Source organism: Hakea prostrata, chromosome 3 (assembly GCF_041222555.1).
Source record: "Hakea prostrata isolate BN-2017 chromosome 3, UWA_Hpros_2, whole genome shotgun sequence".
Taxonomy (NCBI): domain Eukaryota; kingdom Viridiplantae; phylum Streptophyta; class Magnoliopsida; order Proteales; family Proteaceae; genus Hakea; species Hakea prostrata.
Window position 1 is genome coordinate 19,976,716 of NC_142602.1, and position 26,863 is coordinate 20,003,578.

General features: G+C 37.4%; 2 protein-coding genes across 3 annotated transcripts; one reads left to right on the forward strand and one right to left on the reverse strand.

The window, feature by feature from the left end:
* Positions 1-225: 225 nt before the first annotated feature.
* On the forward strand, positions 226-20,881 carry LOC149021447 (phosphoinositide phosphatase SAC2-like). Of its 2 annotated transcripts, none has more exons than XM_089149678.1 (16): positions 226-938; positions 2,265-2,469; positions 2,562-2,727; positions 3,392-3,614; positions 4,330-4,406; positions 4,995-5,182; positions 5,370-5,467; positions 5,602-5,735; positions 5,853-5,981; positions 9,591-9,990; positions 10,872-10,993; positions 11,222-11,335; positions 16,985-17,176; positions 17,914-18,090; positions 18,729-18,870; positions 19,565-20,881. In XM_089149678.1, the coding sequence occupies exons 1-16, from the start codon at positions 843-845 to the stop codon at positions 19,682-19,684; spliced, it is 2,583 nt and encodes an 860-aa protein (XP_089005804.1). In that variant the 5' UTR covers positions 226-842; the 3' UTR covers positions 19,685-20,881. The 2 variants fall into 2 exon arrangements, with proteins under 2 accessions (XP_089005804.1, XP_089005805.1); XM_089149679.1 differs by having other exon boundaries at positions 5,856-5,981.
* EIF3K (eukaryotic translation initiation factor 3K) lies at positions 20,880-26,399 on the reverse strand. Its single transcript, XM_089149680.1, has 8 exons — positions 26,180-26,399; positions 23,565-23,621; positions 23,401-23,451; positions 23,236-23,298; positions 22,444-22,494; positions 22,295-22,361; positions 21,263-21,345; positions 20,880-21,084 (listed from the first exon to the last, which is right to left on the reverse strand). Exons 1-8 carry the CDS (start codon positions 26,297-26,299, stop codon positions 20,881-20,883), a joined length of 696 nt encoding a protein of 231 aa, XP_089005806.1. The 5' UTR covers positions 26,300-26,399; the 3' UTR covers position 20,880.
* Between the last annotated feature and the right edge of the window lie 464 nt (positions 26,400-26,863).

The following is a 26,863-nucleotide window of genomic DNA, read 5'->3' on the forward strand; positions in this document are numbered from 1 at the left end:
CCTCATGTATACAGCTTTTTCCGGTAAATAATCCGCTATAACTATTACCTTTTCAGTAATATTTACACTGAAGTGAAGTTTACCGAAATAATAAAAAGAAGAAAAAAATAAATTTTCACCGAAGATGAACGAGGCAACGAGCTGTGAATCTGTGATAAGAATAAAGAAATTATTATTATTTTTCCAAATTTGTTTTTAAAATTTTTTTTTATCATATTATTATTTTCTGTGGATCAAGCTCTCACAGAAGATGTGGTTTACCTTCATTTCCAAGATCTGAGCTTCTTCTCCATTACTGGTTTTCTTGCTGAGAAGTTTGAATTTCGATATTCGAATTGTTTTTCGATTGTTCAGTCATCGTTTCATTTCGTTTTTCTTGTTCCCCTTGGCTCAAGACTCTTCCTTAAACAAGCAAGAGAGGTGTCTTTCTTGTTTGGGATTGTTTCCTTCTGGATTGATATATGTATATAATATACATATACATATATCGTTCAGAAGGTTTCCGTTTCAAATTTTGATTTGATATTGCGTATCTCTTAGCATATCAAAGTTTTATTAGTCGTGTGTCTGTTACTTCTAAGGTTGTGCTTCTGTAGATTCATATCTTTATTTCTTTCTTTCTCTTTCTGGTAATTCGTTTTTTCAAAGCTCGACTACGTATTGGGTCGTGAATGGAAGCGAAAGGTCTATGGTGGTCTTGAAGAATTTTGGAGAAAAATGTTATATTTGAAGCAACCTCGCGCTATTTTAGGGTTTTGGAGTTCAAAACACAGGTGATCTCTTCTAGTTCATGTCCATTTGATTACTCCCGAGCCTGCGCCTCAGGCTCGGGATCCAAAATTATGGCGTCAGATAACGAGCCACGGGCTGGGATCGGAGAGGAACCAAACTCGAGGTTGAGTTATCTGCAGAAATTCAAGCTCTACGAGACTCGATCGGTAAATCAACTGTTACGACTTCTCTTATTGATGTTTGCTGCTTTGTTGCTTTTGGTTGACTTGTTTTCTCAGTCCGCGTTATACTTGTCGAAGATATTGAATAATTTAATTGGGTCTCCCTTTAAAGATCAGAGTCTGGCCTTTCTCTGAGATTGGTAACGACTGGTGTTGGAAGTTTTCTGTTATCAAAGTCATCCTCGTATATTCTTCAGTATTGATTTGCTTGGCAAGTCGCGTATAATGTGTGCTTATATATTTCTTCACCTCTATGCATACTTGGGTTTTGAGGATCAATTAAATCATGCAACAATGAAGGTTATAGGTCAGTTTTGCAAGTCATATCGCATTCTTGCTGACCAACTCTCAATGGTTCTTGTGATGTGATCTATGGATTTATTTACATTTGTTGTTTTTTCATAATGTCCGGGAAATCAAATATAACCATGGTTTCTTGCCTTCGTTGGTATACTTAGTTAAAAAAAGTACTGTATTATCCTCAGTTATCTTGGCATTAAACAGAAAAGAATATAAGCATGACTGTCACATTACTTCATAACTGACTAGTTTGAGTAGAGCATATTGGGTTCAGTAGCTTATTCTTTTCTCTTCCTCATTGTATCATATAAATTTCCTGTGTTGCTATTATTACGCCGCACAAGAAAACTGGTAAAGAAGCAAAAACATTGATAGCTTGAGTACAAAGATGATATGTTGAGCTTCTATAGCCATGTTCTAATCTGAATCTGTTTATCAAGTTTCTTATATATCTTTGATATAATGGGCGTGGTTTAACTATGATGATGTTGGAATTGCCAGACTGATGCCTCTTTGCTTATCACTTGCACAAATTTGTAGGATTTTTTTTAGATCTTAAAGCATTCCTCAACACACCAAGATGATATGTTGAGCTTTTATAGCTAGGTTTTAATCTGAAGAGCTGATTGTTTTCTTATATTTTATTCAGTAACTACGGCTTACTATTTGCCTTGCTGATGCCTCTTTCATTTATTATTTTCACAAAATTTGTAGGATCTGAAAACTTTCCTCATCAAGTAGAATTTCGTTGTTATTGCTAGAAGAAATATACTTTTGATAGTGCTTTTAAGCATACAATCACTTGTTGATTGCAATTATTAAGTGTTTATATTGATGTTTGGTTTTATACCCTAAGCACATTCTGCATGTTGTGTGATTTTCCATAACTTCTCTTCTCACTTCTCTTCATTCTGTCTCCATGGTTCCCAAACCACCCCCCCCCCAAAAAAAAAAAAAAAACCGTGTTTTGAATTTCTAGTAAATTTACTTTTTTGAACTTTCCCTGCGCAGAACTTTTACATGATAGGTAGAGACAAGGGTAGGACATTTTGGAGAGTATTAAAGATAGACAGATTAGAGCCTTCTGAGCTGAATATTCTTGAGGATTCTACCACATACTCAGAAATTGAATGTTATGATTTGTTGAAACGGATACATGAAGGGAACAAGGCCACAGGTGGACTTAAGTTTGTCACTACCTGTTACGGAATTGTTGGTATGTATGATTCATTTGGAGCATCTTATGTCTTCCTCTTAGAGACACTTTATATGTTCGTTCCAGCACTAACTTTGCTTTTCTTTTCATAGGGTTTATTAAATTTTTGGGGCCGTATTACATGCTACTTATCACAAAAAGAAGACAGATTGGTAAGATAGGTGGCCATACAGTCTATGCAGTCATGAAGAGCGAGATGATTCCACTGCCAAACCCTTCTGTGCGGTCAAAAATGGCTAATTCTAAAAATGAGAACAGGTCTTTGTCCAATCTAGGTGTAAATATGTAATACGCGTGGTGCTTCTAATGGAGACATTAGGAATTACTAGTTGCAGTCATTCATTGTTCCTTTGTATGTAGATGAGGATTTCTTTCTAATGTTATTTTGTTGTTCATGGCTTCTACTTAATAGTTTTGGAACAAATAATCTAAATTTTTGGTGTCTTGGTTTCCCATAGTAGCATGCAAGCTTCAAAACACAGCAGGCTTTCATTTACAGATTCTGGTATTTTGTGATTCTCCATTCAGTGTTAAATTAATGATATCCTGATGACCAGATTTTTCCATCCGAATTAGTCATGCTAGTCAAAGCTGGGGAAAATAGTGGAATTGTAATGTAAAAGTAAAGGTTAAATTTTATCCCAATATTTGGGTATTTGTATTCTTTTATTTTTACAGTTTCTTACAATGTACCAACGCAAACTTCTTCTGTCGTGAGGTTAATATTGCATTTTGAATGAAACAAGGTATTATCTGGGTTTGAGACATGAAAGATTTGTTTAATTTCATTCTTGGTGTTATGGTTAATAATTTAAATGACAGTTTTATAATTTTTTTCTTTCTCGTAGTTTTGTCTTAATTTTGGGTAAAGCATATTCATGGATTTTCCCCTTCCTCTTTTTTTTGTTCATTGATTGCTTAGATACAAGAAGCTCCTGTGCACGGTGGATCTTACAAAGGACTTCTTTTTCAGCTACTCATACCATGTTATGTGTAGTCTTCAAAAGAACTTATGTGGTAATCAGACAGGACAAGTCATTTATGAAACAATGTTTGTGTGGAATGAATATTTGACTCGGGGAATACGAAATCACCTTAAGAATACTCTCTGGACAGTTGCATTGGTCTATGGCTTTTTTAAACAGGTGAGGGCTTTGTGAAATGACTGGTTTATTATCACTACATACATGATTTAGTAAATACAAAACATAGATATATACCATATTGATGGCTTTTGTTTTAAGTCCACTGATAATTGCTGAGGCTGTTTTTCAAACTTGTCCTGGATATACTGTAGAAAAGTAAGCTTGTGTTGGATCCTAAGAAATTAAGAAGATAGGGTAGTCCTGATTTCGCATTTCATCAGGTGAGGATATCTTATCAGACTAGGAGCTGTTTACCTCCACCTGAAATTATTGAGTTTTACTTTCATTAAGCCGGGGAATGTATTTGCCACTTTGAAATCTTGTCTGCCCACAGGATGGTTATTATTTGACTCTATGTAAATCCTAGTCAATTTGCAGCATTTTGAGCTCATATTTTTGGGGGGCTTAAAATTGGAGCCAAATTGCAATCTACTTTGTTGGCATAGCCAATTCATGTTGCAACTGAAATTATCAATGACATAATGCTTATCTCATCAAGTCAATACATCTGGCGGACATTTTTGTTAAATGGTTGGATATACATTTTGCATGTTCATGGAGCTAGTTGTAGTAGTTGATGTTGGTAGTTATTTATTTATTTATTATTTTTAATTTTTATTTTGAAGTTTGTTGTAGAAATTAGGCTTATTTCTCTTTCCTTTGTAGATATTAGAAGTCATATATGTTGCTGATGGATTTCTATATTTCGCTGCAGGCCAAACTTTCAATTTCTGGGAAGGAGTTTAAGTTAACTCTCATTGCTAGGCGCTCACGTCATTATGCTGGGACCAGGTTGGACTAAGTAGGACTTATAAAGTGTTTTGTACATTCTGTTAGGTATCATAAGCAAATTCATTTAAAAAACAAGGTTATATTTGTGTGACACTTGGTTTTGAGGAATTGGATTATTATTGGGACTGCTGGGGCTGTGGTGGTTTATCTTCTACTTGTTGAGCAGTTACAGGGGCTCCAGGATGGAAGTGTGTACCAAAATTATGAGTTTAATAGGTCCTGTTTATTGGAAAGACAGATATTCCTTGTTAATTGTCGGACAATCTTTTATTCCAAACCTCGTGTGGTGCCACTAATTTTCACTTTTCAGCTACCACATGTTGTTCCTAATTAGACTGTGGCAATTGCTCAAGCAAATAGACTCCAATAATCCATAAGCAAGAAGGCTCTAGAACTATGTAATTCATGATTATAATTATGAGTGGTTCTGATTATTACCCTAGAATGAAGTGGGTTCTGCATATGGTGAATCATGACACCCTGATGTAACACACAAATTACCTTCTCAAGAATTCGCTTGTTTTAGCTATTATGTCTGATGACATTGAATTTCAAGTTACCTATCTTTTTGGCATTTGTTTTGTGTAGGTATCTCAAACGAGGTGTAAATGAGAAGGGTAGAGTGGCCAATGATGTGGAGACAGAACAGATTGTGTTTGAAGAAGCCCCTGAAGGATATCCAATACAAATGACTTCTGTTGTGCAGAACCGGGGTTCAATTCCCTTATTTTGGTCCCAAGAAACATCACGTTTAAATATAAAGCCTGATATTTTGTGTATGTAGTTCTTCCTTTGATTGTGGCATTCGAAGTAGTAATCACTTTACTCATCCCCTCCCCCCCCCCCCCCCAAAAAAAAAAAAAAAAAAAAAAAAAAAAAAAAAAAAAAGAAAAGAAAAAAAGGAAAAAAAAAGAGACTAATTACTTGCTGTGTTGCTACTCACGTTTTTCTACCTGATCTCAGTGTCAAAGAAGGATCAAAATTATGAAGCTACTAGACTTCATTTTGAGAATCTTGCCAAGAGATATGGAAACCCAATAATTATTTTGAATTTAATTAAGGTAATGTTTGCTCTTAGTTAACCTGTTTTGAAATCACTTAGGATGCCAGAACTCTTTTGTAGTACTTGTCTGTGTGATAGGGTTTTTCAAATTTCTTTTATTTGATTATCAATTTCATTGATGACCTTTAACAGACACGAGAGAAAAAGCCCAGAGAGTCCATACTTCGTGCAGAGTTTGCAAATGCAATTGAATACATTAATAAAGATCTACCAGAAGAGGACCGCTTGAAGTTTCTCCATTGGGATCTAAACAAATATTCTAGGAAGTATGTGGCTTGTCTATGCAATATTTGGCTTAATCTACTTCATTACTCTGTTGCAAACTTGCAATCTCTTCCATAGTGATATGGTTCTAACTTGAAAAGAATCTGATTATTTTTCAGCAGATCAACAAATGTTTTGGCATTACTTGGCAGAGTGGCTGCATACGCATTGAACTTAACAGGTTTTTTTTACTGTCAAGTAACACCATCTTTGAGACCCATGGGATCTTTGGAGCAGCCTCATTTTGAGTAAGTGTTGTTAAATGTTCATCAGCTAGTATATTGGTAAATTTTACATTTATCAAATGATGGACCTTTTGGTGAGGTTTCCTTTTCCTGAATCTGCTGAACTTCTCTGAGTGGTGCATGTTGTTATTGTTCTCCATGTCAATTGCAATACAGCTTTGCCTATGTATTTTGGCTGCAGATTTTTTTTTGTCATGTGATGGTAGTGCAAGACATTGATGTATGCTCCCTGACTCATTTGCTTTTTACCCACCCTCCATTCTACTGACTGTGAAGTGCTGTAAAATTAGGGGGATTGGGGGGGGGGGGGGGGAAGGAGCTTGAGGTAGGTCCAATAATGAAGTATAGGGTGCTAACGTAAGAGGGGTACCCACTTGTGAATTGTGATGCACCAAGCTAGGGACCACGGTCTCCATCAGTCTGTACCGTTAAATAAGATCTTTTAAGTTACAGAAAAGAGTCTAATTTTCAACTTCGGTTTTTTGTCAATAGTTCAACAAAATGACTTGGGAACCTCACATTCGGCCTGGAAAGGAAAGAAGCTTGTTGTCTCATGGAAATAGAAAACTGTTGAGGGTGGGCAGAGTGAGATAGAGGCATGCGAGGTTGGACTTAGCAAAGCACTAAATATACCAGATAAGCTTTTTGAATCAAAGTTTGGAGAAGGTTCAGGTTAGCTGACTGGCATAATTGGTATTGCAACCTTGTGGGTATGTGGTGAAATCGTAACTTAAAAAGTGCATGCTATGCTGTTGTTATCCTGTTGGTACCTGCTAGGACCCTTCAGTTGAGCACTGCAATTGATGTATAGAACACCCCCCTGCAACTCTGGTTATCAACTCTTGGCAGCATTCGCCTTCACCTGAGTACCAGGGCAGACACACACACACACTCTTCCAAACTCACACATGCACACTGCAAATAGAAATGTAAACATAACTTGAAAAAGCTGGAGTCGGTGAATGCAAATGCAGTTACAATGGTTTTCCCAACCTGAATACCTAACTACAGTCCTTAACCAAGGATCTCCCTCTTCCTGCAGGCAAGTGTGCCCAAAAAGCACCATTCAATTTCCACTATTGCCTGTTCCCTATGCCTAGTACTATAGTGCCAATAGTCCCCCAAAATACCCCAAGTAACTACTTTCCAGATAGGCCAACACGAGAGTGGCTGCTCCCCTATAGAATGCTGCCGCTTTTCCTTGTCCTTTTGGTCCCTCACATGGTTATTTTGATACCCTACAACTGCCCTTTTCCCTATACTCTCTACATCAGAGTCTTAACAACGCTTACCCCCCTCCAGTTTCACCTTGCCCTCAAGGTGGAATTGATCTTTCATCTCACATAGCCGGTGTCATGCACCTCCCAGCCCCTTGGTTGGGGCATTTAGTTTGGTATTCAGGTTTGGGGAAGCTTTGTAGCTACATTTGTGTTCATTTACTATAGTGTTTAAGTTGTTATTCCATTTGCAGTTATCTTCAAGCTTTGTTTACCTTTCCATTTGTGGTGTGTGTGTGAGGTTGGAAGAGTGTGTGTGTCCCCTGTGGTACTCAGGTGAAGTCAAATGGTGCCAAAAGTCGATAACCAAAGTTGCAAGTGGGGTTCTATACATCGATTCAACGGCTCGATTCAAGGGTCCTAACAGTACCAATCTAGATCCTTTATGTCATCTCTGCTTAGCATCCATTTCCAATTTTCCATGCAGTGGTAATTTTGTTTTGAGACCAAGGCGGATGGGGCATTGTGGTTTTGGAAAGGCTTAATAAAATCCCAGCATGGATGTGAAGGCACTGCTTAGATGGGATTCTGAAGAGAGTGTACTATTGATATTCATGCTTGTCTGCCAATGCCCATGCATAAGTGTCTGATTCTATGATTACTAATCACCTTCAAGAAACAGGGAATCTAAGAATTACCTTTTTGTCTAAATACAAGAGTTGGGATAGTTGTCATATTAGATTCCAGACGTGGGCTCATTTAATCCATCCATACCTCGTATTCCACTTTTTTTTGAATCTGTGCCTGTATCTTGAGCTAGAATCTGTCCGCAGTGGCGAAAGTATATTTATACCAACAGGAACTTGGATATCTGTGGAATCTGTTTTTAAGCTAAACTTTGTTGGTAGTTCTTTAAATAACTCATTTAATCCCCTGGATTTCTAAGTTTTTTAATCCAAAATTGCCTAAAATGTTGTCTGTTATTGACTGAGATTAGTCCAGCTGGTTTATCTGCTAACCTGTGAGCCTCCCTCATGCTTATGGCTTTTTATTTTGGTCAAATCATTCATGTGTCCATTGACACTCTTTTTTCAGGACAATGCATTTGATGCCACATGGATGAGTCCATGTGATTGCTTACCCTGCTCCAATTTGACTTTTTCGCTTGTAAAATTTCAGCCCAATTTTGCTTTTTGGTAAACTTTGAGCCACTTTCCAGTGTTTTCTCTGGCTGAAATAGTGCTATCAAGACAGATCCACACATGTAGCTTCGTGTTGATGTAGCCTGGGAATGGGCTGCTATGGTGAGCTTTCACAAAAGGGAAATTAGAAGAATAGGAAAAGGAAGAAGGGGACCTAGGGTTTGGGAATCAGAAGATTAGAAGAAGATTTTGGTTTGGGAATAATTCAACTTACTGTTAGTGAAGATGTTCTTGAAACAGCAACTTGAATGGTAGAAGTAACTCTTGGGAAAGAAAGGAGAAGAGAAGAGAAGAAATCAAAGAAAGGAACAAGAAGTCCATATGCACTGTCAAACAAAACGAAAACTCTTATAAAAAGTCATATCCATTAAACAAATCATCTCTAGTTGGTGGGGGAGATGCTTTATATAGAGATCTAAAATTCCTAATTTGACTTAGAGAAGGGCTACTAATCACTTTAAAAGACTCTAAAGGTAAATAAAATCAAAACAGAATTCTATCAAATTATTAAGTATCCTAATCTAACTCAAACACAGTCAAATATTAAAATTAATAGCTAATCCCATGTACCTGCATTACTCATTTACTTGCATTTTATGGGCTTATAAATTAGGCCCATTAATGAATAAACCCAAAAATAAGAAGCATATAATGTTTGTACAACACACCCATGGGCCAAAATAGTATTTCAAAGCTCAATCAACCTTTCTCGACGTTCTTGACTGCATCACATGTGGAAGGTTTTGAAAGTGTCAGTAGGCTCATTCAAAAGCTCCCCCAACTTCCAATTTTCTGTTATCTTAATAAAGAACCAAGTTGCCCTGCTCCCATGGTGGAAGAAAGAATCCTTGTTATCTTAGTTTCAACCACAAACTTTAGGACGTGGGGGGGGGGTTGTTTGTGAAGGGATTAGAGTACTGTCACCTGGTCACATCAGCAATGCCTGAGGGGATTCTTCACCCCCGAGGTGGGAAAACACGTGCGCACACACAAACATGCATACCCTTAGTGGAAGGAGAATTCTGCCAAAAAATAAGGGTGTACCCTAGACTAGAAATCCCGAGCTACCTCCTGGATGTCTGCTGATGACTGCTGTAGATTTTTGGATGTTGGAAACTGTAGTTCTCAGAGTCCAAAGAGGACTGGCACCATTGCTGCTCTTTCACATTTATAGGTTCTGGTTTTGTCAACAGGAAAAAAGATGAATCAGGTGATGTGTCTCATCAAAATCATTGCAGCAATAACAAGGAAAATGCGGATAACCTGGAGCCAGGACAGAATGAAGATGATCTTGTTATTGGCAAAGAAGAGCAGAGCAAAGATAGTCATGATTCTGGGAATCATTCAGTCAAATCTCCCATGTTCCAAAAGGGTGTCCTCCGGACCAATTGCATAGATTGCTTGGATCGCACAAATGTTGCCCAGTTTGCTTATGGTTTGGCTGCTCTTGGGTACCAGCTTCGAGCATTGGGGTTTATTGATTTTCCAAAAATTGACTTGGATGCCCCTTTAGCAGATGACCTGATGACGTTTTATGAGACAATGGGTGACACACTTGCACTCCAGTATGGGGGATCTGCTGCTCACAACAAGGTAATTTTGTTTGATTATTGGAATGCTTATACTTCATTGGTGACAGCTTAATTTTGTTTTCCATGTCTAATGAGTTGCGAAAACTCTCAACCTGCAAGTTGCAAACCAGGACGTACTGCCTGAGTCTCTGGACTTCCAAGCCATAGTTGACCAGAATTATAATCTATATTTTCTATTGCATTCCAATTTTGGTCACGGAACTTCTATCAATTAGATGGTTAAGATGGCAGAGAGAATTTTAGTATGAAGATTAACTAGGTTGGAACAACTTTGCTGTTCACGTCCATCTTCTAGTTGTCATATGTCGTGACACAGGCAGCTGAAGCCTGAAGGTCCCCTATTTCCATATTACAGTTCAGGTAAAGAAACCTTTTCATATGAGGTTAACTCAAATCGTTGGAATAATCCCAACAGAAAAAAGGTATTGTTGTAAAGCATTGACCTCATCAGTATCATTTCTATAAATTTTGAATTAGAAACCGAAGTGTTGTTTCATTTCCAATTTTATCTGTATATTTTTACTTTCTTTTTTTCCCCCTCTCTAAAATCATATTTCACATATTTTAGGATTTGGTGTATGCAATATTTACTTGCAGTTATTCCATGCCCATTTCTTAGCAAAAAATTTATGGTTTCATTATATTTTCACTTTTTCTTCAACTTGTTTTTCTTTCCCATTCTTAATGAGCAATATCGTGGTCCAGTTCAAAGTTCAGGTTGAATAACTTGGTTGAATTAGACAATACACCAATTAATGATCGGTTTGCCCCACATTTAATGTGGCCTAAAAGGATGTAGCCACAACTTTTTAATATAGTTCCTAATCATATGTTGATTCTTCCTTTCCATCTTGATTGTTGGGCATTGCCAATGCTAAATAGATATTCTCTGAGAGAAGGGGTCAATGGAAGGCAGCAACTCAATCCCAGGAATTCATCAGAACTCTCCAACGCTATTACAGCAATGCCTACATGGATGCTGAGAAACAAGACGCCATAAATGTGTAAGTACAGTCTCATGCTTTGTACTGGCTGTCGTTTTTACCTTCTTTTTTTTTGGGGTTGGGGGGGGGGGGGATCTATGTTGTACAGTTGGCAATGCATTCTGGAGGAAGCATGGTTTTAGCTTGTGAATTTAACATTTGTTTGATCTCACCTAGGAGTTAGCTTGATCAGTTGCATTTTGGACTTATTGATGTTGTTTTTATGCAATTGGCTCTACCAACAATCAGGTTCTTGGGGCACTTTCAACCACAAGAGGGTAAACCTGCACTCTGGGAGCTAGATTCAGATCAGCATTACAATGTTGGGAGGCGTGGTAATATACTTGGGGGTGAAAATGCAAGGTAATCAAGATAAGACTGTCTCCACATTTGCTATTATTAAGTCTGCAACTACATCCTGTCTGATAACCTCTGTAAAAATGGACATGGTGCCCAGTAGAGGATTTAGAGTATAAAAATATGGGATCTATGTGGTTTCTTTGTCTTGTATATTCCAGTATTCCATCTTTTTGGTAGAGTTTTGGAAAATAATATATTGCATGGTCTGTGATCTAGGATCATTTATTCTCTTAAAATTTGCATAATGATGCAATGCTTTATTTTCTTTTTTCCCAAAGATCTTACTCTTTCTGCTCCCCCCCCCCCTGTTGCACACACACACACACTCAAAATAAATAAATAAATGGAAAATGTATCTTCCTTTTATAGGGTGAGATTGGTGGGTTCAGTTAATAAGATCTCCTATATCATTAGTTGTTAATTTGACACAAATGTTTGTGGTTTTCTCTACCAATTTTTACTTGGTTAGATTCATTCGTAAATTGTGCTTGGTTAGTGTCTTTACTTCTCATAGTTCTCAATCACATATATTTGCATCAAACATGAAGTTAAAATAAACAAATAAATAATAAGCTTGTCTATGATTTATTTTTGGGATTAATTGATAATGGAACTTTCTGATGGAGTCTGCTAACTTGGTAGGAATAAGATATGTCGTTGGTTTGGCTCAGTTTTTTACTGCTCGTGTCATGCTTTGGCTATGGTTCGAGGTTTTATTTTTGAGAAGGCTCAAAAACAAATTTTTAGGATCAGTTGAAATCTGAGAAGGTTTGGTTGCTGGTTTCAATTGATGGTTTTGAGGTCTGAATGGCCAAATTAGTCCCCAAAAAGTTTTAGGAAAACCATTTCAGGCTCTTTAATGCAGGTGGCACCTTAAAATGTAAAAAGCACACACATTCTAAATGGTAGTTTGGCTTTGGAAACTGGGTTGCTTGCGTATGTTTGACGCTGTACGATAATAATTATATACACATTAGTAGAGAATACATAATTCAACTAAAGCAACTACTGAAATAAACATAAAATTTGAAACCATTTCATAATTATGAAGTGATATCTACGGTCCATTACAAAGAAATTGAAATAATTTGGCAACTAATCACAAAGTTTGAAGTTCAGGAATTATGGAACCAAAATTTCACTCTTCGGAGTCCAGCGAAACCATACTGATACATGAAACATAGTTGACATTTCATCTAATTTGGAAAATTTCAATTGACAAAGGGTTTTACAACAATGACACCAAAATCAGGAACCTGGTTGAAACTTGAAACTTGTGACTTTGCTGGAACTGCAAAATTTGATTGAAACCTTAAGTCTTCAGAATCTCAGGCTGTTTTGTTTCAAAAGCCCTCAAAGACAGAAATATCAGTTGGTTTTCATGATTGGTGGACTTTCATCAAGACTGTGTACCATGTTTTTGAGGGGACAGTCCAGGCGACAAGGTGTCCTTTGGGGGGGGATGTGGAAGGAAATCATGGCAACCCCAACAAGGTGCCTAGAACCACTACAGCATCTATACAACCATGGACTGAACTGTTTAATAAAGGGGTTGTGCTCAAGTCCAGTGCATAACCAGGGCCAGGCAATCCATTGTTGTGGAAGTAACTACTATACACATTATATAATAATACCATTAGAGCCTGGAGGAGTATCTGTTGCGCCTCTTGCTTGAATTTAGGAGTTTAATTCATATGGTTGTATATTTTATTAGATTTAGCTCCATTCATAAGCCATGTCATCCTCAAAACTGACCTGAATACAGTGCAAATTAAATGGGATAATTATGTTGGTTTGTATGTGCAGGCAGTTAAATTGATGCTGTTCAACTTCGTTTCTATCCTTTTAATATTTGTAGTTTTCAAATTTAACATGTCTATCTAATACATGAGACACATTTCGTTAGGTAGTTTGATACAACAGACATATCCTTATCCCAACTTAAGGGTAGTTTGATATGTTTCTTAATTCCCAACTGGATTCAATGTGAAACGGATTTCCCAAAACAGTATTCTTTCTTCTTCACCAAGACCTAAGCTTTTTCTAGATATCCTATAGAGTTATTTGGAAGAAGCCACCGCTGCAACCAGAAAAAGAACAAAATGCTGAAACATTCTGGTATCGTCAAATATAGATATTCCTCGTAACTTTGATGTGTGCTAGTTCCAGAAAGCCAATTAACGATTTCTTGGAACTTCTATGCATGTGCTGAATAGCATCTCTTTCATATTTCAGTACTTCCTTAGAACTATGAAATATTTTATAATTAAAAGTTCGATTCAGAAATATGACAATTCCTTGACGAGTCATTTAATCGTTTAGAAAAAATAGTATGCTCACCCTATGACAAGTCTTAGTTTGTCAACATTCTTATGTTTTCACTTTGAAGGATACAAAGTTAACTATCAGTAGTTACGTTGGTCTTCAACAATGAGTCTGTGTATGTGCACAAGAATTTAGGTTGTGAGTTGGGATGAAGAATTTTGTTCCCAAAATGAACTATAGATTAAAATAGTTATAGCTGAAGTGGAGAAACACCCTGCCAATGTTGACTCTGGGAGAGCTGCTGCTGTTGGTCATAGCAATCAATCAAAAACTTATTGGTTGGGCATTCCATCAACACTGAGAGAGCTGTTGTGGGATTATAGTTACTTCGTTTCAATTAACGCTTTTGGCTTTTAACTTTCTTATTTGTAGAACAGGCTAATAATTAGTTCATTGCAAAAGTTAATAAGGTGTTGGAAGTATGATTGGGGTTTCCTAATTGGAGTAGACTCCTCTTTTAGTTATATCTTTTATTTTCTTATATTCTTTATATTAGTTTCATATTTTGTGTTAGACTAGGTTTCCTAATATCTAGGATTAGTTTTTCTATTCTATTTGCTTTGTATTTTCTTATCCTACTCTGAGTAGGATTTACTCAGATTGTAACTATAAATACCCCATTGGGGCTATGAATAAAAAAAAACCTTTTGAGCAATAATTCCAACATGGGATTAGAGCCTAATTTTGATTAAAAAAGAAAGAGGGGACTAGAGGAATCAAGTCTCTCTTTTTTCCCTCACGTTGATGCTGCGGCTGCCTCACTGTTGTTGCCACTGCCACTCCATTGCAGCAACCTAATAGCAGAATCCCATTGCCGCTACTCCTGTTCCTCCGCCACCGCTGCTCTTCCTCCACCGCAACAACCTAATCGCAGAAACCCATGGCCGCTACCACTGCTGCTCTTCCTCTGTTGCAGCAACCTAATTGCACAATCCTGTTAACCACCATCGTCCTCAGAAGAAGCCACCGCTGCAACCAGAAAAAGAACAAAAAAGTTTCCTCTTCCACCATCGATACTTCCACCATCGACACTTCCACCATCATCAAAATCCCTGTCCCACCATCGGTACTTCCGCCATCATCTTCTTCATCAAGCCTCACTGTTTGTGTATAGAAAGCCCTCTTTACAATCGATTGTATAACACCATTGAACCATTGAACCGGATGAACATTAAACTATTCCCAAAACCGATGAACCCAAACCTGTAAGTCCTATGATTTCTATTTTTTGCCTAATAAGATCTTTTGTTAACTTGAAATAACACATTATCCCCTCAAATTCTGTTTTTTTTGCCTTCCAAGGAGTCATTTTGGAAAATCGAATATCTCTAGGGTGCTTTATTGATAATTTGAATATTTACAGGGAGTTAATTGTGAATTCTCATATTTCCATGGGTTAATTGTGAATTCCCATATTTCCAGGGGCTAATTGTGAGTTTTCATATATCTAGGGGTCCTTTTGTGAATTTCCATATATTCAGGGGTCTATCTGTGTTTCTCATACATCCAGGGGTCTCTTTCGTAAATTAAAAATATTTTGTAAGGGAAAAAAAGAAGATGAGAGAGTGTTAATTGGATTTCATATTCTGTCCTTTTCTCTATATTTGTTCCAGTGTGCTTTCTTTTCGTTTGGGTTAGAATAGGTCTTTTTTCCTTTTTTGTTTTCTTTAATCTAGACTTTATTTCATCCTATTTACCCACTATTTTTTGCTTAATTTTCTTTCACCTCACACTACCTCTTTAATCTATCCTTTTTCAGGTAACTTATTTAATAATTTTTGTCTTACCCTGTTTTCTATCCATACCTTTTCATGCTACTTTCATCTTACTATTACAATTTCTTGCTTTCCAAGTTTACCTATTGGCCTGAATTTTGTCTTCTAAAAATTCTCCTAATTACATTCAGGCCATTATTTTACCTTGGTGGACCATGGACCATATCATTTAGAGATTTCCTTTGTCACTATTTTACCCATGTATAAAGCAACACGTGAGGGGGAGATTAAAGACGTCTATAATTCAATGTTTACTTCAAGAGTATTGTCTACATTTTTTAGGTCATTGTTCGAATGCCTTTCTTTCTAATTTCCTTGTGTAAAATTTGTTCTCTGCCCTTTCTGACTTCCTTGTATAGAATTTGATCTCTGCTACCTTCAAAAATTTGTCCCTTACCTTGGCAATCTTTCACTTTGGAGATCTAACATTGCTATAGATCTGACTTTTTTGACCTGTGCAGAACCTGATCTCTGTTATCCCTATAAATTTGCCCCTTACCTTGACATCTTCCACTTTGGAAAGTTAAACTTGCTATAGATTTGGTGTTTTGACCTTTTACATAACTTGATCTTTGGAGGGTCACTTATCTTGACAAAATTTCCCTTACCTTTGGAGATTGTCCCCTTACATGAAAAAATTTTCCTCTAGAGATCTAACATTGCTACAAATCTTAAGTTTCACTTTTCCTGTTGTACCCTAGCAGTTGTTACCCCAAAAATATATTTTCCCTCAGATTTGCGTAAAAATTTGGTCTTCTCAACATTTGAAGATTCTACCTTTTTCTTGGGCGTTCTTCCTTGGAGACCTAAAGTTGCGGTAGAGATGAGGACAAAACAAGTGGAAGTCTATAAGGTAGACGTAATCTATAAGCTATTAATTAAGTTTGAAGATTAAGTTGCGGATACCTGGACAGATGTTTTATACTATTTTAGCAAAGTTGGACATGTGTGATATCCATGCCTCAACTTGAGGGAGAGTGTTGGAAGTATGATTGAGGTTCCTAATTTAGTTTTATTTTTTTTTGTTTTCTTATATTCTTTATATTAGTTTCATATTTTGTGTTAGACTTGGTTACTTAATATCTAGGATTAGTTTTTCTATTCTATTTGCTTTGTATTTCCTTATCTTGCTCAGAGTAGGATTTTCTCAGACTATAACTATAAATACCCCATTTGGGTCTATGAATGAAAAAAAAAAAAAAAAAAAAAAACCTTCTGAGCAATAATTCAAACATAATGAGTTCCTGAAATAATATTATCTTGTAAAATGGCTAAGACTTAGTGTTTCTACTTGCCACATGATTTGGCTACTGCTGGCTGCAGAGTGAATCACTTGTCTCCCTCTGCAGCATTCAAATGATCAAGGCTATTGGAACATTTCTAATTGCCAAAGTAGAAAGTGAAGTTTGGTTTTACATGCTGAGCACTTTCTCAGCTGACATCGATTCTATATGCATTACCCTGTGTTCATGTGACTTATTTTAACCTCAAGACTCTTCCATAAAATTTACATTGCCTCAGGTTATTTAATAATAATTTTGTCTATTTGCAGGTCAGGTTTCAAAAGATCATTGTCAGATGGCAACATACTTTGTGAAAGTGAAATACGTATATCGGCAACAAATGTTGGGCAGAAAAAACTTTCTAACTTGGGCTTGTCTGAAAGCATGCAAGGAGATAGCAGTGGTCTTTGTGAGTCCACACCGGACATATCAACCTGTGAAAGTGAATTATCTTATTCAAGGTTGGCTTATTTTGTCTTTTCCTTGATTATTTCCATGAAGAGCTTCTTTTACATACAATCAGCTGCTTTGGAACATGCCATAAAATAACCTGTAACGGTTTTGGAGGCAATTAAAGATGGATATAGCTCTATCACTACCATATTGAGTTTTAGATGATTCTTTTGCATATCTTCTTCCTATAAATTTGTACCAGATATAAATGACAGAAAATATTAGATGATAAAATGCAACGATACATTCATCAAGGTACTTACTGCATCAAGTTATATGTCTTTTCAAAGTAGTTGACCGAGTCCATGTTGCCTAAGTTCTACTGAAATTGGTCTTTATGAAAAATGCTAACCTTTAGACTCACTATTGCTTGTAATCTGTTTTGTGAAATTCTGTTTTGTTACTTTAACCAAAGGAAGATCTGATTGTAGCATCTCATATCCTACCATGTCCATCCTCCAACCCCCAAATTCTCCCCAAAAAAGTAAAAAATACAATAAAATAAAATCCAATCTTGGTCCTTTTTTTTTTTTTTTTTTTTGGGGGGGGGGGGGAGTCAGGGATGATATTGCGTCCCCTGGCTGGTTATATTGACAAGGTGACGGTCCCTCCTGTCCATCTGATAGGTGGCTCTCCAGAATATCCAACTCATTAGCATCTGTCTATATATTGAACATTTGGTGTGATATATTGTAATCTTCTAACTTTTGACGTCTGATTCAGCTTCGTGGTTGTCTTTCCATAGGTACACACCATCAGTGTCTGGGAGACAGCTTTTTGTAGACATGCAGGGAGACAGTTGTCTTGGAAGCAGTCAGATTTTTTTCAATGAGAATAGTGATACATTTAACTGCTCTAATTTTCTTGATGTTGACTGGTTGTCTTCATCTGGAAATTCATGTGAAGAAGAAATTTTTGACAGGTACTTTTGTTGATAATTCCGTGGTAAATTATGTTTCGATTTGTCATTGAGAAGTTTTCCTGTGGTGGGTGAACCCTTGGAGTCACAATTATGCATGTCTTCATTGGGTGGTTAGAATTACATCCTCAAATTACTGCTTCAAGGGCTTCCTTCAGACCCCTCTCCTCATATTGTCATATGTGCAGCTATGGCCCTAGAAATCTGCACAGGAACCATACATCTTGTTGCCAAAGCAACATGGCATCTGAGGGGGTGAAGAAAACCAGGGGACACCAAACAAGGCGACTAGGCAACACCTGGATGCCTATAACCACCTGTGGCGATGCCTTGACAACTATGGCTGTCATTGCTGGGAATGATACCATTATGATCCTAACAAATCACTTGCATTGTCTTAAATCATGAAAATTGTGATTCAGATGGTGATGTTTATTACTTTGATACTTAGGATGACCGTACAATATTTTGATGTTCTGCCTATTCCTGGGTTAGGGGCCATTTTGAATTAATGACAACTTCAATTTTGAGGACATGATCTATTGTATGGAAGGCTCAGTATATATCTTCTTGTAAATTGTAGGAATTCTCTGGTATTTTTTTAATGAGAAACTTTGCTGAGTAATTCCTAATGTCTGCAGGTCTGGCCTAATTAACTCCCCAGTAACTGGCTTGTCATCAGAAAATGTTGTCCCAGTAACTGGATTGTCATCAGAAAATGTTGTCGATGGAATAACAATGGAAACACCACCACCCCAAAGTGAATATGGATCCAGCATGAGGGTCAGTATATTGTTTCATGGAAAATGCAATTCAGTGTTCTTAACAGAGGCTTCAAGCCCTTTCCTACCCTGGGACCCACCCCTTGTACTGGCATGCATTACTGCACTGCTGCTATAGTGCTACTTATGCTTTGGAGTAGCACTGCCTCTTCCCTGCAGTTCTATGTCAATGTCTATTTTGCATGTGGATTATTTTTACTTTCTTGTACACTCTTATTGTGTTATCTAGTCAGTGTGCAATGCAGTGGTGAGGGGGGTTTGCAGACTTCATGGGTCGTTGGATACAGAACCAAAATAGAACCTTGGGAAGATCATTATAGCTGCAGCCTTTAGCTTGTGCAGAACATGTGAATGTTAGGACTGATTGATTTCACTTGCCCCTGGAGGGTTTCGGACCTGGTTATAGTTTACCTGTCCCCAATCTGCAGGATTAGAGGTTCCATGTTTAAATCACGCCTTTAACATTTATGAGCTACTCTCCATGAAGAAAAGTCCATTTAGTAAGACGGATCTGTTATCATGTTGCATCAAAATATATTGCTGTGTCTATTTATATAAACCTGACGGGGTTTACAGCCATATAGGACAACCTGGGGGAAGTGAAACCTTAAATGACTCTAAAACTGATTAAACTTGTTAACTTCTGTTTTCCTCTGTAATTTCTCAACTCATCATTTCCCCCTTTATTTGTGCAGGAAAGAGGGCAAAGGGAAGCAGACCCAGCCAATGATGCTGGTCAGGGTTCAGACGATGTTGATGGGTTTTCTGGCAGCTTTGCACGTTGGGTGACATTTGGAGAGTCACTGTGCCATTGACGCCCCATCAATATTACTTCCATGGGTCTTTATTCTCCTACCTTGCCTTAACCTTTTAAAAGGGTGCTCGATCCCAACTAGAGACCATGGAGAGAATGGAACAAGAAAATTTGGGGAAGCAACAATTTGAAGTGGTACCAGCATTCTTTTGTAATATAATCTGTTAAAGAAAGGTTGTATGATTTGCTGCATTTGTTCGATCTTGGAAGCCTAGGTCAAAGTCCGAAAGAAAAAGCCTAACAGCATAAAAAGGTTTAGTTATTCTTTTTGAAGCTCTTTGTTACTCTTCCTTTCCCAATTTAATCGACTGTAGAGTTCATAATCTTGTAAATATGTATGTTCTGCTCATTCAAGCATCACTTTAGTGAATTTTCGGTCCCCCTCTATCATTGTATTTTTTTTCATGGTTATCTTGTTAAAGGTGCCTTCTCTGCTCTGTTTTTCACAATTATAATTTTTAAAGTGGGATCCTCTACAGCATGAATTTTCTGCAAAGATTACGTTGGAGGTTGGTTTCTTCTCTATTTGTAGGTTCGGTGGACAGGGGCCGGGGTTTGTTAATTTTTCGTTCTGTTTGGGCATTTTTCCTTGTTGCCCATAGAATCGCAATTTAGGTTCGACAATATACAATGGCAATGCTTAGGTTCTTGTGAGGAAATAATTGAGAAACAGAAGTTTAAGAGAATGGTACATATCAGAAGACTGAGAAACGGGAGACGTCTGTCTAAGAGACTGATAAATATCATCACTTAGAAATTTGCAATGTAACGGTGAGGATCAGATAAGCCAAGAACATGACAAACAATTTTAAAGTAAAATAGAAGGATGATTTTCTAGAAGAGCATCAGCTAACTGAGCTAAATAATTACCCTTCACTGCAGAAAATGGCCACTGTACCTAACATATGCAGCACAGCTCAGGCATTTCAGTAGTCCATCAGCCATTGTTTTTTGCACGCAAAAATGATCACCTCTTTTGTTGAGTAAATTTCAGGGGAGAGAAAATCTCACTCTACAATTCAGATTACACCAGCATAAAAAAGTGAGGCATTCTAGGGGTTGTGGACCTACAATGGCAAAACAGGGAAGATAGTCCAAACAGTAATGGGGATGAATTACTTTTCTAGCACAAAATTTCTGCATTTTTAAGTAACCAAGTTTCTGGTCCCAATCATTCGTTTAATAACACTTCTGGCTTCAACCAAGAATAGGGAAGATCCGGGTAATGTGTTCTAGAGGAATACTATCTGCAGTGTTCTTCTTAAGCTCCGGATGGTTGAATTCATTGCGAGGAAGAACAATAAGCTGGCCCCGACCATGGCCCTTCTCAAGAGCCCATCCACAGTTGGCAACCTGATGTTCCAGGAACTTGTCCAGCGAGAGCCCTTCAATATTGATTGCCTGTAAATTCATCCAAAAAAGGGGGCAAAAATGTCCTAAGCCAGTCAGTCAAACTATCTTAACAAATAACAAGAGGAGACAGCAATGTCTGAACTGCAGTAAACCTAGAATTGGTTGTCAACCATGTCATTATTGAAACCTGATAGCTTAAATGGAGGGAAAACAGAACGTAGCTTACTTCTGCAAGTACAGGTCTTGGAACCTTTTGGTAAGTCAAGGAAAGGACGTGAATTGCATAATCTTGTATTGCTTGCTCAAAACCTGCATTTTTTAAGCATAAATGTGTCAGGGCCTGACAGCAAAAACAGTCAAAAAGACAACTGAATTTTTTCCCACCTTATTCCCCAGAAACGAAAAATAAGAAGTGTTCAATTAAAACAAAATCAGAATACGTTCCAACTGAAGTCGCTTGTTTTGCTATACAGACCAGACCTCTCTTCCATCCACACTAAAGCCTTGGTTGGGTGTGCAATAATCTGGACAGCTCACATGCTAAATTAGGGCTACCTGAACCACACAAATTTCCAGTCTTCCCTTTGGTTTTTGAAATGGTCAACGTTCTGTGTATATGACTCAACAGAAGTGTGACGTCTTTAAAACTTTTAAAACTTCACGTGGAGAATCTGATGAAAAATTGAAATAGACTCGTTGCTAAATGATGACATAAATAATACATGTCATGGTTGAGGCCTACAAAAGATTCTAGATGGCCAAAAAGCCAATCTGTTCCAACACCTTCAGCATGGCTAGAGCTGGAAGCCCATTCTGAAAAATAATAATAAGCAGACGACCCCCATTGAATAAAAGTATAAAAGAGATCCCTGCTAAATGAATCATGTTCTCTTCTGTTTCCTCTAGTAATATAATTCTACAACTGTCCTGTGTTTTCTGAGATGAAGTATCACTTGCTTAACCCAACAGAAACTAAGCATGGGAATATATGTACCAACAATTAAATAATATACTATTCCTAACAGCAGAAAATAACTATAACACTTTGATTAGTAAACTAACTAAACAGCACCTTAAAACTCAAAAGTCATCCATTGTACTTTCTTCACCACAAAAGCAGTGAACAGTCGATCTATTTCATCAACTTATATAAGGAGCCAAAGCTAAGATAAATTGCATATTCTAGCAGAAATAATTTTAGGCCCAAACTGCAGAAAGGTACAACTAAAAGACAAACATATAATATCAATTTTTTTACCTGGTACTACTTCAAGTATGTGGCGATTCTTTGCTGCCTCATCCCAGAATTGGCGGAATCGTGCTGTCTGTACAGGAAGCATATAGACTTTCAGACCATTTGAAGCATGTGTTTCTTTTTATACAAAAAGACAAACAACAAACACATACCTCTAAATAGTGTGAGAGGACAATCAATGTCTTGAACTGTTCTTCCATTTGCTAATAGTTAAGAAAGTGAAATTGAAGCAGTATGTTAGATCATAAATATAACTAAACTAAATCTTTGGGGAGGAAAAAACTGAGGGCTAAAAGAAAGCCATCATTTACAAAGGGACCAGTATTTGGTCTTTTTGAAACTCAATAATACTCAGTTCCAATCAATTTCACCTTCCCCGAACAACCCCTCCCCTCCCCGAAAGAAAATCACAACCCCCAAAAAAAAGAAAAGAAAAGTGAAAGGGTAATAAATGAAATGAAAAGAACTGTTCAAATTACAATTCAATCTCCACTAACAGATACATATATCGATGAGTTGATTCAATACTATGTTGACTCAAGTATCAGTCGAGCAATGGGGATTGTTGGATCGACTGACAGGCACTAGTTACCAGCCAGGACATTTATTGTGCAAGAACATACTTTTACTTGATATAGGAACTAAAAATCATGCCCTGTGTTTCACAGCACTGTTAGTTAACTGACTAGATAAAAACTATTATGGGAGTTGAGTGGCCTTTCTGGTTATACTGTTTCCTCTCTGATAATTCTAAGCTATGCTTGTGATGAAAACTGAGCAAAACTGACCTACCAAAGTACAATAGTCTTAAATAAACTATGATAACACATCAGTTTTAACTTCCATGAACCAGAGTCTTTGAATATAACCCAGCAGATTGGGCCCAAGAAGTAACAGCAGAGTGGCGAACAGAAGGAGAAAAATACAAGGGTAAGGAAACGTACCACACGTTCTGGGATTAAAAAGAGACAAAGGCCAAAATCTGGTGCAGGCATTGCCATAAGAGCCTGCTCAAGGAAAGGAAATAAATAAAAACCAGATATCAGAAAGAAATTTAGGGGACAGATTGCTAGAAAACCTCCTTGGATGTTTAAGCATTTTAACTGTACCTTAACCAAAATGCGTGCTACAATACTGGTGCTCATTCGCTCTGGTTCAAACTATAGGATGGACAAGAATAATTAAACGTAAATAAATCAGAATACTTCATTTAATAAACAGGAAATATGAGTGTGTGTGTGTGTGTGCACGTGTGCATTAGATAGTCACCAACCTGATAGAGTCGAAGGAGGCACAGATTTGCATCCAGACTGTACGTTTGAGATGCAACCTATACAGAACAAAGCAGGAGACACAGAAAGGAAGAAAAAAACTTCAAATTATATGAATTGGACTACAAAATATACAACATATGTATCTGCAAGTAATTGGATGGTGCGTGCCTTGGTGAAGTTGATAGGCAACCTAATGAACTACAGTAACTCTAAGATGGAAATACATATTACCACAGTTGAAGTCTAAAATAAAATACAAAAATATTAGGCAGGTCTCATTTAAATCTTCAGACAGGTTATGAATATCATGCTTAAACATTCTCTCTCAATTAATAATTTCCTAGGAAACCAGTGCAATACTTCTCTCTCAATACAGTTGCAGGCAACAACAGTTCTTAACTTGTCATTAAGTTCCACAAGTTTTGACTACAGATTTCCTCTCTGACTTGCAAGTAATTGGATGGTGCTGGAAGGAATGCACAACATCCATTTGTGCTTTCTCCTCTGTCTCCATTACACTTTTGTTAAGCTGATCTTGAACAGGACATTTTTGGCCCAAGACAGGAAAAAAGCCTGCTGAACCTAACCCAACTCCTGCATGGCCTCTATGCTGTCCAGTTTTCACCACAGCTCTATGGTGCACTGAAGCGCAATCCACATAGCTCTCATAATTCTCAAGACTGTAAATAGCCTATTTTCATACTCCTAGGGGTCTTAAATGTAACCTCCTGAGTTCTCTACCTTTCATAGTCCACGAGTTAAGTATTAGATTTATGCTTTTGAGAGTCACCACAAATGCTATCTATTCATTCTATTGTTTAGGAGTTTTAAAACTGTTCAAGTCCTAATACTTTATGTCATTAGAGAGGGAAGTGGCAACTCTCGTGGCCTCTTTTCTCTTTACATACCATGTAAACCAATGATGTAAGGCATAATTTTGAGTTATCATTGAATTAAAAATTGAAGTGATTCTTCTGAAATTTTTCAATAGCAGTTGCATGAACGACCCCCTTGAATGTGAAGTCTTTCTCCACTGCACCATCTGATATCTTCTCCTCTCTCTCATCACCCCTGCCGGGGGGACAAGTGTCTTTTTCTATTTTCATCCACGGACCTCCTAGCTATCATCAGATAGATCCTGGTAGTGCTAATACTCCCTAGACTATACCAGCATTATCAGGTAGTAAAGCTGACTGAACAAGCACTATGGTAATGAGGCATACCAGTGGCTAAACAACTCCAATTGAAAAGATCAACCTTGGAGAGGAAAATCAACAACTTAACTGACAAGTTTCTGAATTGACTATAGATTATGAGGTACTAAAGAAGCATGCAAACAGATGGTTAACAACAGGAGAGGTCATGTTGATCGGGGATCAAGAAGTTGGTCCAACCAGTCAAAAGTAATTGAAACTACATATTTTTTCCCCCACCCAACTTGGTGTGCTGATTTTGAGGGCTATACATTTTTTTATGTGGTTTTCTATACAATTGGTTTTTGATATTCTAACACGATTTATGAAATATTTTCACCCCAAAAAAAAAAAAATTGTATTTGCAGTCATGGACCCAGGTTTAATCTTTGAAGTAGGAACTTAATTACATGGGCGACTGAGATTCCTATGGGTTTGCTTAGACTGATTTTCTAATAAATAAGTAATGGGAAAATCTAGCAAGGGAGTTGATTAATGAATTGCATTGTAAATTCTCCTTTTTGAAGACTTAAAAAAAAAATTAGCCCTAGAAGAGCTTGAAGACAAATCAAGAAAAAGCCTGTATTGAGCTGGCTGACCACATCCCCACCTCTACTGTTCCTCCAAGAGAAGGATAATTGGCTCAAAGTTCCCACCTTGCACAAGTAGCCCTCTAAAGCAAAGATTGATTGTTATACATACAGGATATACAACACATATACCTCCAATAGGATTATGAGACTAATAAAAATCCTCTGTCCACCATTCTCACTACATATAAACCACAGATCGACGTTCTAGAGAATAAAAAGGACTGTCCAATGTAATGGAGACTATCATAATCCTCGTGAAACTCTGGATGCACCAACATTACTTTCAGAGTTTCAGGATGGTAGAGATGCAGAATCATTAAAGCATCCTTCCATTTCCTTCCTTGTCTTATTAAGTTAGTTAAAGGTCCAAATCCTGATTACCTGTCACCAGCTAAAACCAATTACAACCAAATGTTCACTAACATTTAAGCCACTGAACAGCCACATTCTAATCCACCATGGCCATTTTCCTTGTTTTTATGGATTTTCCTTCGTACTCCTTTTCTGTTTTTGCAAGCCTTGAAGCAACGTCAATTCCTGCTTCTTCTGTTGAGAACCAATAATTTCATGACGATCTTTTTAACATGAACAATTTTCTGAGGTTTTGGAAAGTGCCTTTCTGTAGAAAGCTTTGCATCAATAGTGATAGCGATACAAAGCTGAGATTTATTTATCTATTTATTTTGCCGGAAGCTGTTTCCGTCTCACACATTCCAGTAACTTCGTGATTTTAAGCCATACATTAAAAGAGATAAAATTACAGAATTAAAACAAATAGCATAAGCAGAAACATATGTGAAAGAAAGACGATAGACGCCCGAATCTCACCTGCTCGTTCACATAGCTTTCAAGATCCGGAAGAATATCAGGATTGTACGGGTTCACAGCGACAAGCTGTTCCACCGTATACGAGATCGGCTGCTTTGGAACCTCGCGTTCTCTTCCCATGGCGGATTTCTGAAGATTCGCCGCAGGTAAAGCTGTCTTAACGTTCAAGGAACGACACAAAGAGTAGGAGGTACGGTCAGGTTTTCGTCGAACGCTCGGCTTAGGGCGAACGCAGGAATTGGAAAATAAATCTTTAAAATTGAAGATCAAGTGAGCGTCATCGAACCGCTCACAGATCCTTGCGAACCGCCGGTTCATCCAGGATTTGACTCCCCCAATCCCAAACTAAAAAAAGAAAAGTACATAATAAAGTATTCTAAATTTAGCATAAAAACTTTTAGTTTCTTTGAGCCTGTTTGGTTACTCGAGTTTGGAGATTTCAAATCTATAGAGTGGTGGTTCATAAAAATAAGTGTTTGGCTAGTCTGAATCTTTGAAATGAAATTTGTAAATTCATCTTGAAAAAATAGTTGAAGGGCGGGCTAGGTGCAATAGTGGAGTCCCTCCATTGTGCGTTGGAGGTCGCGAATTCTAATCAGCCTCTCTGCCAAAAAAAAAAACCAGGGGTAAGGCTGCCTAGAAAGTCCCTTCCCTAGACCCCACAGTGTGGGAGCTTCGGCATTG

Excerpts from the sequence above, each read along its gene's own strand:
- LOC149021447 (XM_089149678.1), top strand. The coding sequence starts at position 843 with ATGGCGTCAGATAACGAGCCACGGGCTGGGATCGGAGAGGAACCAAAC. Across the intron at positions 5,468-5,601 it reads TTATTTTGAATTTAATTAAG|ACACGAGAGAAAAAGCCCAG; the intron begins GTAATGTTTGCT and ends GACCTTTAACAG. Across the intron at positions 11,336-16,984 it reads CTTGGGGGTGAAAATGCAAG|GTCAGGTTTCAAAAGATCAT; the intron begins GTAATCAAGATA and ends GTCTATTTGCAG.
- EIF3K (XM_089149680.1), bottom strand. The coding sequence starts at position 26,299 with ATGGGAAGAGAACGCGAGGTTCCAAAGCAGCCGATCTCGTATACGGTG. Across the intron at positions 23,622-26,179 it reads AAAGCTATGTGAACGAGCAG|GTTGCATCTCAAACGTACAG; the intron begins GTGAGATTCGGG and ends TGTTCTGTATAG. Across the intron at positions 22,495-23,235 it reads TTTTAATCCCAGAACGTGTG|CAAATGGAAGAACAGTTCAA; the intron begins GTACGTTTCCTT and ends CTTAACTATTAG.